The sequence below is a fragment of the Amia ocellicauda genome, chromosome 5 (genome assembly GCF_036373705.1).
Source record: "Amia ocellicauda isolate fAmiCal2 chromosome 5, fAmiCal2.hap1, whole genome shotgun sequence".
Classification (NCBI taxonomy): Eukaryota; Metazoa; Chordata; class Actinopteri; order Amiiformes; family Amiidae; genus Amia; species Amia ocellicauda.
Window position 1 is genome coordinate 35,500,989 of NC_089854.1, and position 15,770 is coordinate 35,516,758.

The window sequence follows — 15,770 nt, forward strand, 5'->3', positions numbered from 1 at the left end:
AGTGCTCTTTACACACAGGGACACAGGGTAAAATGAACCAGTGTAGGAAATACAACTATTAACCTCTAACCCTTGTGTAAAAATAGATCAACCACAAATAGAACGCATAGAAGTTGTATAATTCACAGTTCAGTTTACCCCAAGCAAGTATAGCCTACAAAGCAATGCAACACGCCTCTGTACACGACTTCCGATTGACCTCTGAACCTCTGGTTGCAGGATTAAGACACAAGAGAAAATAATATCTCCTTTTAATAAAGAAGGACATGGACATTCACTAGAGACTGGATTTTAATGTATCCTCTCTTGCCGCCAGAGAATTATTTTTATTTTTTGTTTAAGTGAAGGAGTTTGAACCAGTGAATGGAGTCAAACAGCCAAACAGCTAGTCCTGTACAAACTCAGGCCAGAGAAACCAGATTAGATCCGCATTATAAAGCTCACCTGCACTTCCATGATCTCACGTTAACATAAGACAATACAACTGTGTGATTTTTTTCACCAGCAGTTTAATAAGGACAGTGATTTAATTGGCTAATGCACCCGAACCCGACTGCATGATTTTATTTTAGTTTGCTCATTATTTTGTACATTTTTTTCAAGAGCATAATTTGTAAGAAATGTAAATGTTTGCATGTACATGATTTCATTTACAAGTTAAGCCTTCCTGAAAACAGTCCTGCATGTCTCCACAAAACATCCAAAAGAAAAAAGAATGACCCTTACAGCTCCTTTAATCTCACAACAAAGCCAAATTCAATAATCGCATGCATTGTTTCATTTTAGTTTCACTGAAAACTATTGAACTTGTAGAATATTTCGGAGTAAGATGCTAACTAAAATTCAATACTTCAAACTTCAATAAAAAAGAATTAAAGACAACTAACTCAGATACACATATATGTCACAGAAGAACATCAATTATTTTACAGTACTGGTACATCTGCACTTTACACCGTCAGCAACAATAATTTCACAAACGGAAACCTATCTTTTCTGTATGATCTAAATGCAATTAGTTATTTTTTAAAAATAGTTCTGTATTTTATTTTTATTTATATTTTCATACAAAGAAAATCCTTAGAAAAACGTGTTGCATAAGTTTGATTAGGCAGTTGGAAATATGGAAATATCATCAATGTTATTTAAATGTGTAAAATGTTTGGGCCAAGGCATTTAAGTGGGTTGCATTTAGATGCTGTTGTATATTGCTGTTGTCGTTCACCTTTCAAAAAGCTGTAAAAAAAACATAATTTCTAAGAATATTGTGAGGCTAAAGAACAATATCTCAAACTCTGGGCACTCCATATTTTACTGTTTTAGTCCATTGTTATTAATAGATATTGTTCGATTCATCCAATCCATCCAATATAGCGACCAAACCCCACACTGTAGCAGCTGTGCCTGTGGTCCCTGAACAGGAGTTTGCATCAATCCTAGGCCTCTCAGAGTTTTCTCTACTCTACTCGTACTCTACTCATACTCTACACTACTGCTATTCTACAAGGTCACAATACACCTACAAGGGGCAGCCTTTTCAGACCTGGAATCTGGCTGAAGACCAAGACCCTGCCTCTTGCTCAACAACTCTCTTTACGTAAGATGATGGAATAAGGACAACCTCTCTAAGCTAGAGGTCTATCTGGAAACCATTTTGGCACTTCATAGGTACATTTACAAGAGTTTTGCTGACACTCCTTCCTGCTCATTTGTTAAAGGGTACGTGGCAACATCGCTCTGGTGGCTGACTGGACCTCCCATGTGGCGTCTTCACGCAGTGCTGCCATCACACAGACACCATTTTATGACAATAAACATTAGAAATAGAAGGAGAAATTAAAAGTTTTTGAGGTTCAAAAAGTTTTAAGTTTGATATGGGACAAACACCTCAAGGCTATAAAGGTATTACAAACAGAAACCATGGAATTCACCTGCTTTAAACAGGAAGGTTCATGCAAGATCTCAGTAAGTTCTCTCACACAACAATTCAGAAAGTACATACAGTTTACAGATGTCCCAGATGGCATCACAATGGTCCAACACTTTCAGCTAAACCAATTTTGCCTGTATTCAAAAGTCCACACGACAAAAAAAAGTAAGTTATATAATATACGTGTGTGTGTGTGTGTGTGTGTGTGTGTGTGTGTGTGTGCACAGACCATTAGTGTTGTGCCTTCTGGGAAAAAAGTTTACAGTAATATTGCATCGGTAGATAGTGTACCTAGCGTACATGCACATGGATCTCCATTAGCATCATTTACACATGTAACACCTTCACTCCTCATTTTAAAATATCTACAGTCCTTACTTTAAACATTATTATTGATTATAATAAATAAATAAATAAATAAATAAATAAATGTTTATACCTTTTGTCCAGACTCTTCTTCATCCTTCCACTTTCTGAACAGATATTGACACAATATTTAAAGACATGATTGTGCTCACTAGACTCAAATCTTAAGAGAAGCTCTGCCAGGAGGCATATTGGTATTTTTTCATTGAATAGGTCAGAACTCTCAGCCCTACTGAAGATTAAACGCACATATAGCTAAATGTTCGATTCCCTCAAAACAGGAGTCTAGCTAAGACTATCACACAGCAGCATGAAGGCCAAGCACAGAGCCATCCTACTGCAGGTAACAGCATACGTCTATGGCAAGGAGCAGAGCTTATAAGGCCGACACTTTCACTATGTTGCTTTGTGGGTAGTCGTAGGTGCCTGTTGAATTGCCCCTGTCGTGCGATGGTACTGGGGGAGATGACATGCTGACCACTGCGGCCGTGATGTACGGCTGCTCACAGTTTAGCTGCACGGCTTCCTCGATCTTCGCATTCAAACTGGATCGACTTCAGAAAGAAAGCACACACAGGAAAGAAACCAGAGTTAGATTGTTTATGCATTTGAAACAGATCTCTGTAGCCAAAGCACTGTACAGACACCGGGCTCAGACACAGAGGCAGACGGATTCCAGCAAGATGAGACACATTTTTAAAAGTACAATGTGTTGCAAAGAGGTCTAATGGACTCGTCGTGTTTTGGTATTTAATATCGCACATAATCCAACCACAAATTCCTCAGGCTTGACTGTTCCCCCTTTCAAAACCCCACAAGGCCGCTTCGCACTACCTAGTAAGAAGACAATGTGTGAATGCAACTTGAGCTGTGAGAACAGGATTAAGTGCAATCACATGATCACACCTGTAAGAGGCAAAACCTTCTCTGTTGTGTATGCCGTTAACAGTGAAACTAAATTCTATAGAATATATGAGGTTACATGAGAGAAAAATTAAACACTTGGGCTGCTTAAATAACTGGGTTCACGAGAGTTTAATGAGACAAACATGGATGGGCCTGGCAGCAGACCGAGAAGCACAGTGAATCCAGGGGTCCAGGAATGGTTGTGCCATGGGGAGTGACTCACCTGTTGGACAGCGGGTGCCTCTCCAGGATCTGGATAGTGCTGAGCTCCTGCACGCTGCCCAGCCGGCTGCCCGCCATGTTGGAGTTGGGAAGGCGGAACGACTTTTTGTTCCGCCGACTGCAGCAGGTGCTGAGGCCAGGCTGGGAGGAGACGGACGGCGAGCGAGAGCCCGGCTTCTTCACCGCAGAGATCTCCATGCAGCTCATCTCGTACGTCTGCTCGTCCACAAACTCGTGATTCTTATGATAAATAAATAGACATTAAACTTCCTTAGAAAGATTACCAGCACCAACGTGCCATCATGCTAGAGAAGAACATGCATACACAGGCTGAAAAAGTAGAAACCGTATTGTTCCCTGACTTGCGTACGTAAGCTTGCGATCTTAGCACGTCCTCCGTAGTGACAGTTAAGTACTGTAGATATCTTATAATTTGAATCACATATTTTCCTCTAAATTGAATTTGGTATTACAGAAGGCTGTTTTTCCTGTACAAACGTGTCGTGTGTCTCTGTATGTGGAGTTGATACAGCCTGCGAACTGCAGGCAGCTGTTGGGGGCGGGGGGTCAGGCCACTCCGGTTTCTGCTGTCATGTTCTCATTACTGTATTTAGTTTCTGTTTACTAACTATATTTCATTCAGCTTCAAGCACCAAGGGGAAATGTGCCGATCTGCGATGTGACAGTGAGGAAGTCTGTGATTCTTTTGGATTAAAAACAGTTTCCTGAGAAGTGTTTTGTTTGCCTGGACAACTCATTTAATAATAATAATAACAACAACAGAAGAACAACCTTCTCCTGAGGGAGGATTGGAGATCTCTGTTATGAAGCAACACAAGCAGATCTGACCAAAACAAACAAAGCAAAACAAAAAAACAGATTCTGATTCCCTGATACCTTCTTGAAGGGACTCACCGTTGTTTTCTCCAGGCAGTGTAGTAAGTGGTGATGCTGGCTTTCAAAGGAGGAGCTTGATTTGGTAACCAGGGCCTGTCCTGCTTCTTTGGAGGCCTTGAAGTAGATAGAAGAGAGATCTCAAGTCATACTGTGCTGCTAGGTGCACATCACAGCCCTGCTGCAGTGGGGGAGCTAATATTTCATGTCATAATTTCTCCACCACTCCATATGGGCTGTTGTCTGCATGATATACACTGTATTGTTTGGACTGGATCATTCATGGCTGAAACTTGGCTAATGTGAGAAAGGCCCAGTAAAGTTACTATGAACCCACGTGATTGTGGCCGCCAAAAGACAACTGTATTGTGTGCGCGAGTGCAACTGTGTGCATATGAAACACAAGATGCAGCCTCATTTAAACCATGAAAGTCAGCGAAACCTTCCAGATGAGTCCACTTGAAGAACACTGGTCAGAGTCATGCAGCTCTGAGCGTCTCATTCCTGTATGTAATGAAATCCAAATGTTTCACGATGATGCCATGGAGATAACAGCATTCCAAAAGACCAGGTGCTCACTGTGTGTAACATGGCTGGCACTCAAAGGTGGGTAAACAATGCATGAGGGATAAAAAAAAGCACTCATGATAGTTGCAGGAACAGTTCCCCCACAGCCACGGCCTGGCAGAGCTTCCTCCGGGAGATGCAGCATGCAGTGCCTGTACTCGGTTATAGTGGCTCACGTCACCTGGTTCCTCCAAAGGAAGACCACAGGAGGAAGATAACCCTCAGGCCAGCGCAATTAAGAAGTGGAAACTTGTCAGGTTTCATGAGACGTGAATGAGTTCTCTGCCCAAACTGGCTTCTGAAGCCGTCGGGGACAAACACAGACGCACTGATGTCACAGCTGGGCAGATATACCCCGTCATCGCTTTCAAAGTTGCATGCACCAGCAGACTGTACCCATGACCACAGATGCTGCCCGGACCAGTCATTACCTGTTCAAGTGAATCGGTCAGCAGGCCATTTTGTTTGCTCTGCATATAGGCATTAGCACTGCTGCTCTTCGCCACCCGAATTCTAGTGAGTCTCGCTTTCTGTTTGGGAAACAGACGCCATTTAGCTTGCTGTGTTCTCTACTTTCCTTCAGACTCTCTTTATCACGTCCTGCACTGCTATCTGCAGTGTACAGTACAGTACCACTGTAGGGACTGATAATGGGTCTCTCCCAGGGAAGGATAAGGCTGATGTTATACAGTTAGGTCCATAAATATTTGGACAGTCATTTTGGCTCTATACGCCACCACAATGGATTTGAAAGGAAACAAAACACCCCAAGCAAGCAGGAACTAAAGACAGCTGCAGAGCAGGCCTGGCAGAGCATCACCAGGGAATAAACCCAGCATCTGGTGATGTCTATGGGTTCCAGACTTCAGGCAGTCATTGACTGCAAAGGATTTGCAACCAAGTATTGATACCCCAGCTGTGAATAACAAACTGTTCTTAATTAAATACTTATCTAGATGTGATGATAATCAAATATTCACACTTGCTTCTATAAGCAGTCAATGCATTCAGTAAAACATCAGCTATGGGAAAATACAAACTACTTAATTTAAAATTAAAATTTTTACAGGGATGGTGGCTGTCAGCACCGATCCCCTTCTGCTGTCTCAAGCCCTGGATATTGCTTTTGTGAGTATACATATACTGTCCAGTGCATACTAAGATTGCATTTGTCAGAAGACTGGATTTACTGTATGGTAAATACTAAATACGAATGCAATCAAACAAACCAACAGCACACAGCCTTAATTCTAATAAAGTGTTTTTTGTTCATAGTTGTTTATGTGTGAAATATTGTTCAGCAGGGCTTTAGAGCTGGCTTTGGCATGTGGCCCTTATCTAAATGCACTTCCCATTGTGTTACAGTTATTATATTTTTAAAGCAGCATTGTGATCTATTGCCATTGACAGAGATGTATATTTTACTGCATTCAAGATAATGTTTCCATGTTCTGACCTTTCTTTATTTAAGTGACCTAATTTCTTCTGAGTCTCTTGCTGGTTAACATGAAAAGCAGACTGTTGTTTTTGGGAATACTTCCCTACTGGTTTTGCAGTTATGTCCTTGGATATTTGGAAAGAATATATGATATATATATATATATATATATATATATATCGAGAGCCCCTTGTGTAAAGTGTGGACTAACTGTTCTAAATTAAGACAGCAATCTGTGAATTATCATGTGATATCGCATAGTTTAGAAATATGTTTTAGGGGCCTCTGAGGGAAGGCCCCAAGCTTCCTGGATGAACTTCTGTTTAAAGCGTCGAGGAAAATAGGAATTCTTCATTCAAACTATGATTAATAAATATGTGAATCAGCTATGATTCAATATAGTGCCTGCTACAGTTAACCCACCAATATCTAGGTTACTATTTATTTTATTTTATTTGTCACAAGTATTGGGAAAACCTTACTATTTTAATTTCACATTAACATCCAGTTGTAAGAATGGAACAGACAAGTATGTTATGAGAACCATTCAGTACCATTCAGTTTTATATTTCTATACCATTAATTATTTGTTCACAGTATCAAGCTGAATTTAAAAGTTCTCAGTGTGTTTGATCCAAAAATTGGGTTGGCAATTTATTCTATGACCTAATTTTCTGGGCAAAAAAAAGAAAAATTCCAGTATCTGAATATACTCATGTTTCCATTCCTGTTGTGCTCCACTCGACAAAACTTAGTTTAACAAAAGAAAAGAGGTGCTCTTCAAGATGCCCCCAAATATCTGAGTTGTTAAAAGACAGCTGTATTTATTCCCATTTAAAATAAAATAAAATAGCCTCCCCGTAACGGCTCTCCACAAAGCGTGTATATTGTCTAAAGCATCAGGAGAACATTAAATCATGTCAGACTCCCTACAGTCACATGCAAGACTGGCTTATACCTTCTTAAAGGGTGCCAGTCAGGTCATGGGTAGTGTAGAACACAGAACAGAACAGAAAGCATATATACACTGTCCAAACATGACCTAGCCTATGAACTGTTGACCTATCCATTAGACCACCCACTGCACACCTACTCTATATGTATATGTAAATACATATGCAGTTTAAATGAATAGTACTGCATGCTTACTTAAAGGCCCTCATCTGAAGATATTAACTCATTACTACTGGTTCAGTGTGAAAGTAATCTCAGACCCCTGTTTATGTATTACCTGTTTCGTAAAATATCTGTGTGACTTTCAGCTCAAGTTGAGCACAGCGCTACGCTTCTGTTTTTCCATTCTTCACCGCTGTCTAAATTGTTTAGTCAGTTTGATTGGTTTTCCATATGCATGTCTTTTTTTTTTTTTGGAAAACGATTTGATTTCTGGTATACAAATATGTGCAATGGTATTGGCTGAATAAATAAAATAGTGAAGTACTGAAATATGAGCTCTACAAATGTTATTGTGATGGATGTTTGGTAGCATATCCATCAAACCACTTTACCTTCACAATATCTGATTCTGTTGCTTAGTGAGGGAAATTGACTGTAATCTAGTCTGTAATTGCACTAATATGCTCCCTTCTGCTGCTCCGCTTTGATATTTATGAACTTCTTCTCATACTTTTAATCACTTTACTCTAACTGTTTCTGTAACATTGATACGTATGCTGCCTGTTCAACCCCTCAGCACATCAAAAATAAAACTCTGCTCTGTATATTACACCTGTTCTTAGTTTAAATCAACTAGGATGTGCACTGCATATTGTCAAATATTGTATTTTGTATACTAATTGTATTTACTGTATGATGTAATGCTTTTGAGACGTGTTTTTTGTGACAACCATGGGCAAGGGCACCTGCTAAGAAATAAAACAATCATCATAATAATAAAATAAGGTCAACAATGTGATACTTATTAAAAATAAATAAATAAGAGCAAAAAAGTACCTTCTGAGCTTTACGCTTGTCAGCTCTTTGATTCTGATGATAGATACGGCTGAAGTTGGACACGATGACAGGAACAGGAAGGGCAATGACCAACACCCCACTCAGAGAGCAGATCGAGCCAAACACCTTGCCTGCAATTGTTTTGGGAACCATGTCGCCGTAGCTGTAACAGAAGGAGAGAGATGGTCAAAGACACTGGGAAAACCAAGCGGCTTCTCAGCCAGTCCTGGGCCTCCACTGCAACCAGACATTTTTTATACCTATAATCTTAGCCAGTGCAAATAGGATACAAATTGTCAAAATGATCAGTAAGAGAAATATATTTTTTTTAATGACAACCTTTATTGTCCTCCTCCTCCCCCTCCTCCTTTTTCTTTACAGAGCACAATTCATACAAAATAAGATATCCCAATGTGCTTCACAGAGTTCACAAAAGCAACACAAGAAGATGCTGGACAGCGAAAAAACGTAGTGAAAACAGACAGCGCGAGGCCACAAAGGAGAAGCATCCAGGTGTAAGCTTCATGTAAACCTTGCCTGCTGAGAGAGACAAGGATGATCTTATCTGCTCTCACCCCACGGTATATTTCCCATCTCTCACGTATTCCCAGCCTTTCCAATTTACTTTAATTGCTAGACTGTGCTGGCTAAAGTTTTCAAAGGCATATCTGCTCAAATATTAAAATTAAACCATTTCATTCAGTTTGAATGCTTTTAAAATATTACTGTGCGCTCCAATCTATATGACCTTCTCTGAAATTGTGTTTTTCTTTTAAGGTTAGTGTGTTAAAAGAAAAGCCTTTTGGCGATATAATTTACTCTGCACTTTGTAATTTTACACTGCTCTTTGTTGTTTTTGATTAAATATGACAGCAACCTAATTTATTTCAGAACCTATGCAATTTTCCATGAAAGCTGCAGGCTGTATACAATAATACACTTTCCTCCTGCATATCAATGGAAATGCTTCTCTGTACAGAGGCAATTTAATTAGATAACTAGAACATAAACAATAATAGGTGGAAGGCACAGTTAGGTATCAGTGTAAAGTCAATTGTGTTTGCCGAGTGTTCGTCTTTGAATAAAGATACTAGCAGTCTTTCATTTTGTTCAGTCATCATTTAAATTACTAAGTCAAATTTAAATTATAAAATACGCTATAGGAAAAGCATGTTTTCACATAAAAAAGTTTTACATACACAAACACAAACACACACACACACACACACACACACACACACATATATTAATTGAGTTTGGAGTTTAGTAGCAAGGGTAGAGGATTGGGAATTCAGAATCTGGGATTATTATTGTTGGTACAATAAACAAAACGCAGAATAAATATATTTTCAATATCAGAGAGTTGTTACTTTACTTTTTGGATTTAAACCCTGATGAGGGTGAATTTAATGTCACTGTCATGGAGTATTCCTTCCACTTCCACTTTCTGTAATAATATGATGCTATACGAGCCAGTGTAAGCGCCTCTGTAACACACAGCAGGACAGCAGAAAGAATGACAATGAGGTTTTGAGTCACATGAGTTAGTAATCTGTTAAATTAGAGAAGATTACTAGTGTTCTTTTGTCCCTAATGAATAAAGGCATTCTAATTCACTTCACAAGTGTCACTGCCAGCAATGTCCAGTTTGAAGTCATACATTTATAATAGTCTGCGAGGTTATATGCAAGAATTAAAAAAGAAGAGCTAAATATAGCCATGCTGACACTGAGAATGTGTCCATCAGATTAGAGTCATTTTGCAAATGGAGCTTTGGCTCGGCTAGGATCTCCATTTACAGAAGCCATCAATTACACTGGCATCTCAGCACAAAGTATGAATGGTTAGCAAGTTAATGATTATGTTATCAGGATGGGGTAAAAAAAAAAAGATGATGCTCCTACAATCATGTCTGTGTGGTAAAGGAGTAAAGGAGCTAAGTAGTTGGTGAAATTGTGGCAGCTTGTCATGAGGAAGAGACAGAAAAACTCTCAGTGTCACAGTGAATACAAAAAGACAGCTCTTGGTGAGATCAAAAAAAATTAAAGCACTCTGTATATCAATAAACCATTTTAAAATCTGTCTCACCTTGGAGCCAGTTATGTAGGGCCTACTGTACCAGCAAGTTTCCTAGCCCATTTCGAGTGCAGGTGATTATCCACCTTCTCTGACAACTGATATAATTGTTATAGTTGATATAACTTAGAGAAGATGCCCCTTCATTAAGCTCCCAGTCACACACAATGTTCCACTCATGGGAAAGAACAAGAGAAGCCCTGCTGCTGTTGACTCATGTGACCTTTCTAGTATAAGACAGCAGTCTATGGTTGCACTTTCATTGGGACGGCTGGACAACCTCAGGTCCACACCTTAGGCATGCACCGCCCTCTAACTGGACCCTATCTGGGAATCGCAGATTACAAACCTGAAATCCTATCGCGGTGTAACCTATATTCAGAAGGCACTTTCTACTCTTCAGAAATAAAGAGCAAAGGGATTTGTAGGATAGGGTTATACTTTGGGAAGGTCAAACTCTTGTTTTGGTCTAGGGATAGCTAGGTCTTCATCGCTGTGTTCACTGCGTAGAATTCCCCAGTGGTAATAGGTTGCCATGGTTACTCCAAAGCAGCTTAATGAGGCTGAGCTGATGGTTCTCGGCCTCAATCTCCCTCTAACTGCACAACTATGTCCACCAGAGGGCGCTGTAACAGAAAGGATGGGTATGATCCTGTCTTAACCATAAAAAACAAGAGAGAAGGTCGCAGAGAATTATGCGCAGATCTCCAGAATTTCCCAATCCCATTGCTGGAGTGGCGCAGACCAGCGCAAAACTGTGGACATGTGCGCTACGAGAACTTGACCTAAGCTCGAGTTGAATGTTTACTTGCCTAAACCATACATAACACCGTGGAGTCTGTCTCCCTTGCCCGAGGAACACAACAGTAGAAGACCAGAGGCTGCAATCGATGCACTTATTATTTTTTTGTCTTGAAAACCTAAAATAAACATAAAGTGACAGATCTATTAAATATAATGTACATGTAAGATTATTTATGTTCTTCTTTATGCAGTCCATAGGCAGAGTAAAAATAAAGACAAATAGCAGTGAAAAGCTGTGTGCACACAAACCCAGCTCGTTTTGCATGGCAATCACGTCTCAACAATCCCAAATTAGGTTCAGTCTGATAATCACAGTGGGGCAGTTGCCATGTGGTCATGCACAGTGGTGTAGATGCACTATGGTAGAGAAAGTGTGGCTTTACTGCCCTTAAATAATGCTCTGTGCAACATTTATTTGGGAGACAATTTGGGAGACCTCTGGTGCATCTATTGACAGCTCTTTACATAGCACCTGTGAAGTACTGGATTTTTAATAACACAACATTTTGGGAACCATTATAACACCATTCAGCCAAACAGTTTGTAAGACTGCTCCATACCATTTGTTTCTTTGCTCAGGAGATACATTTTACAGCGTACACACAGCCCCTTCAAATATAGCCCCTTAAATTAATATAAAGATTGTATATACTAGATGACTTTGTATTTTTTGTTCTTTAATAATCCTTTTCTCTCTTAATAAAAGCATGGAACATTAGCTTCAGAATAAAACCATAGCATGCCAGTAAGACTCTTTTGTCAAGGAATATCAGTGAGAAAACCTGCCATTTTTCATTATAACAATTTAATAAAACAGGTATCCACTCTGTATACAGGATATTGAGCCATTACCATTAATTGGAGACAGTGGCCTGCGGGAATTCACACTTGAAGTCCACAGTATGGCTTATTCCACTGGCTTTATCATAATGTCTTCATAGGCTTTGACACTTTTCTGTCACAATCTGTTTTAGCTGCCTTAGGGACTGGGTGTTGGGACAAGTCTTTCTGATGTCAATAGACAACTATTTCATAACATTCTGGGTCTGTTTCCACATTCCCCAGGGCACCATAAAATATCACCATACTGCTCCTCCACCACAGATCTCAGACAGACACTTATGTTTCCCACTTAATGCATGTGATAATGCAGATCATAAGTTAATGATGTAAAAATTAATTGCTAGTGCTGAGATGTGAGTTCATTCAAATTGCTAGATCACATGGCACCTGCAATTTCCTTCACATCAATCAGCAATGTTAGAGCTGCAGCAGGTGGCTGGGAAGTTCTGCTATTGACGATGCATGAGCCTGTGACCACTAGGTGTCATGCTATCCTACAGTTTATGTTGATACTTTGCTCAGTTTAAGTTTATGTTAAAGGAGGCCAACTGGCTGATGGATGGCATCCGTGACTCGCTCTTTATTGCCTTCTCTTCTGTTGGTCTTCACGTGAACTTTAGACCACATTATGTAAAAACTGTCAGCTGTCGTTAGAGGCATACAATATAATTCTGCAGCTCTGAAGACTCCAACTCCACCGAAAATCCATAATTTCTCAAGTTATTCTATAAGTAGAAACATATTCTGTGGAGTGAGATTTTTATGTCCAGCTCATTCTATGAACCAGAAATCAGAGATCAAGAAATATGCCATGAGGTCATGGGGTTGCTTTGTTGGAAGTCAATGGGGAAAATCTGAAAATGCACAAAAATCATTAAGAAAATAACATTTTATGCATGTTCGATTTCCTCATTATCCTATTTTTACAAAAGAACCATCAGTTTGTAGTCATTTACAGAACTGTCACTATTATTTTACTTTATTATTTTATTCGAGGGACTGCTGTTTCGGCTACAGCACACGCACACGCACATGCACGGGGATTCCCCTTTGGAGAACACGTGTGCGCAGTTATAGAATAACCTGAGAAATTGTGGATTTTTGGTGGAGTTCCCCTTTAAGGTACATAATGGGACATAAGGTATTTTACACTGTCCAGGTGTGAAATTTAAGGCTTTTCGATACCAGTGGAGGGACTTATTTTTATTTTCTGTTTACGATTAAAAACTGAGCTCCAGAATATGATTTTTTCAATATTATTTTTCAAAAACCTGTGGTGTCCCTTATAAAAAGGCAGTGGTATTTAATAATTTAATATTTTCATAGGAAGCCAATATAGACCCTTCAAAATAATACAGTGGAAGGAGAAACTATACAATTCAACAATAGGCACTATGACATTCATATCTTCTTGGAGACAGTCTGTCTTTCCCAGGGAGACTCAGTAAATGCCCTGACAATGCCCAGGAGGGCTGTGCTTTATCATCTATTCCATTCCCAGGGCTGTTTCCGCTGCTTCCTATTTTTCTCTAAATTGCATTACAGGACTTCTACGCTTTGCTCCAAAGTGGGAGTCACAGTTCCCACCTGACTTGTAGTTCACAATCATTAAAGATGCGTCATCTCTCTCCGCTGTACTGCGCTGTGCTCTTCATCCACCATTTTAGATTCTTACTGTGCTAGTACAGCATGATAGATATGTTCACATCTCACTGAATAATTTGTTTCCATATAAATTCCTTCTAATTTTGAATCCCCATCCATTAGGTATGTAAAGCACTGTGGAGTTCCCATTTGGCGTTGTTGGACAAACATGGCAGGTCATTAGTATTGTTATAATTTGCCTTCACTAGTTTTCTATAAAAAATACATCAATGTCACACATCGGGTAGCCCTCTCGTTACAGACAGATGTTGAGCCTGAGACCATTTTCAAGAGTGAGGTTCCAGAAGTGTTAAGGTGCAAATAAGAAATGCAAACTAAGAAACAACAACAAAAACCAGTAATTAACAAATGCAGTTATTTTCTTAGTCATGTTAAATGTTGTGTATAATGAGAGTATAGGCACAGGTTCAAAATAATATCCATGTGAAGTGCTGTGGGGTCAGGGGTGTTGATAACTTCCAGCACAACATGTATGAGAATTCAGAGTTCTTGGCTGTAATGTGCTGTAAAAGTACAATTTTAAAATTAAAACTGTACCAGTGGTTGTTATGCACATGGGGGAATAGCTACAGCTAGCCCAAGAGTAAGGCAAATCATGAAAGTATATTCAGTACTGTCATGTCATGCACTAATAAGCTCTTCAAACAGTAACGTGTGCACTGTGGCACACGTATATACACTGCACACTGTAAACTCTTCCTCTCTCAGTGTCTGTTGCCCTTGACAAACCTGCAAGGTTGTGCTGTGAGATAAAATGTTGATCACTGCTCTGGCAGGTTCCACTAGTTGATGTTTCTGCAGAATTATTAATCCTTTTTTCCCCTCTAACTTAATACATGAGAATTTTCTTGTAATTGGCTATATGCATATCGGTATTACGTGTGGTATATATAATATTAATGTATTTAAGATCAAAGGAGTGCAATACACACACACAGTTGTACTTGTACATCTGAGGGACCTATTGAGAATGAAACTATTTTTTTAAAACAAGCAGAAAAGACACACCCATGCAAAAATAACTGAAACAATGATATGAATACAAATCCAGGAAAGTACCAAATAAACAAAAAACATCTGTAAATTAAAATAACAATAATTAACAATGAAACAAAGTGTTGATAGATTTGTTTAATTCCAAATGATTGAAATATAGTTTCTTTATTATTTGAGATGCTATTTTCACATTACACAAGTACAAACCTAGAACAAATGGAAACTGGCCCAGGGATTGCTGTGTGGCATGCCGTTTGTTCAAGTATACAGTTTTGCCTCAGTGGGTTTATCAATTTCGTTTTCTGAACCAGAAGTTGAAACAATCATAAATCTAATTTCACTGCACAGTGTCAGAATTCAATGCCTATCCCTGTGTCCAAGCAATTCCCACAAATCTCCAAGGAAATTATATAATCAGGCAGAAGACTATTTTTAGCCTTTAAGCACCAAGGTTTCTTCAACAGAACATAGCTAAGGTAAGTACATTTAGATTTCAAATAATACGAGCATTTTATAAAGCCCTCAGCTCTTTCAGTTAACAAACCAATGCATTTGATCAGGATAAGAAATGGCAGTGTAAAATTGTGGTGCTGATGGTCAATGCCCTGTGCAGTTCAGTAGAGCAGGGTGAACTGCCTCTGGGATCTTCCAATGAAGGGACATTGACAAGGAGGAAAAGGAATGCCAGTAGATATCTTTTAAACTGAAAAACTGATCCTGGCTACCTTTCTTCTCATAATACAAGGAAGCCTACAGTCTAAAACCAAAGGTCAATGACACCAAACACCAATGCTTCATAACTTCATATAAATGAGCAAATCTAATCTCATTGCGATTACCAGATGACCATGAATAATCAGAGACCACTGACATACAATAATTATTACTGGATTCAAGTATTGTTTCTTTGCTAATTATGAACTCTGTATAAGGACACAGCGCACAGCTTAATCATTCAGACCTCCATGGTGTTTTATATTGCGCAGACATTGTGTTATCAAATTATAATTTTTCAAATCAAGAACCAACAGACTACTACAGAACAGTACAAAAAGGTGATACATCAATGTGTTGGTGCAGATCTGTTAGGACACATGTCACTCTCACATT

At 39.2% G+C, this 15,770-nt stretch overlaps 1 protein-coding gene across 1 annotated transcript in view; it reads right to left on the minus strand.

Moving 5' to 3' along the window:
• Window positions 1–450: 450 nt before the first annotated feature.
• Window positions 451–15,770, minus strand: part of kcnd2 (potassium voltage-gated channel, Shal-related subfamily, member 2) — a 78,448-nt gene continuing 63,128 nt past the window's right edge. Inside the window, exons 3-6 of the mRNA XM_066704957.1 lie at window positions 8,277–8,439; window positions 4,340–4,435; window positions 3,426–3,664; window positions 451–2,850 (exon numbers count right to left, since the gene is read on the minus strand). Coding sequence (XP_066561054.1) covers window positions 2,673–2,850; window positions 3,426–3,664; window positions 4,340–4,435; window positions 8,277–8,439 — 676 coding nt within the window. The 3' untranslated portion in view covers window positions 451–2,672. The remainder of the gene's footprint in view (window positions 2,851–3,425; window positions 3,665–4,339; window positions 4,436–8,276; window positions 8,440–15,770) is intronic.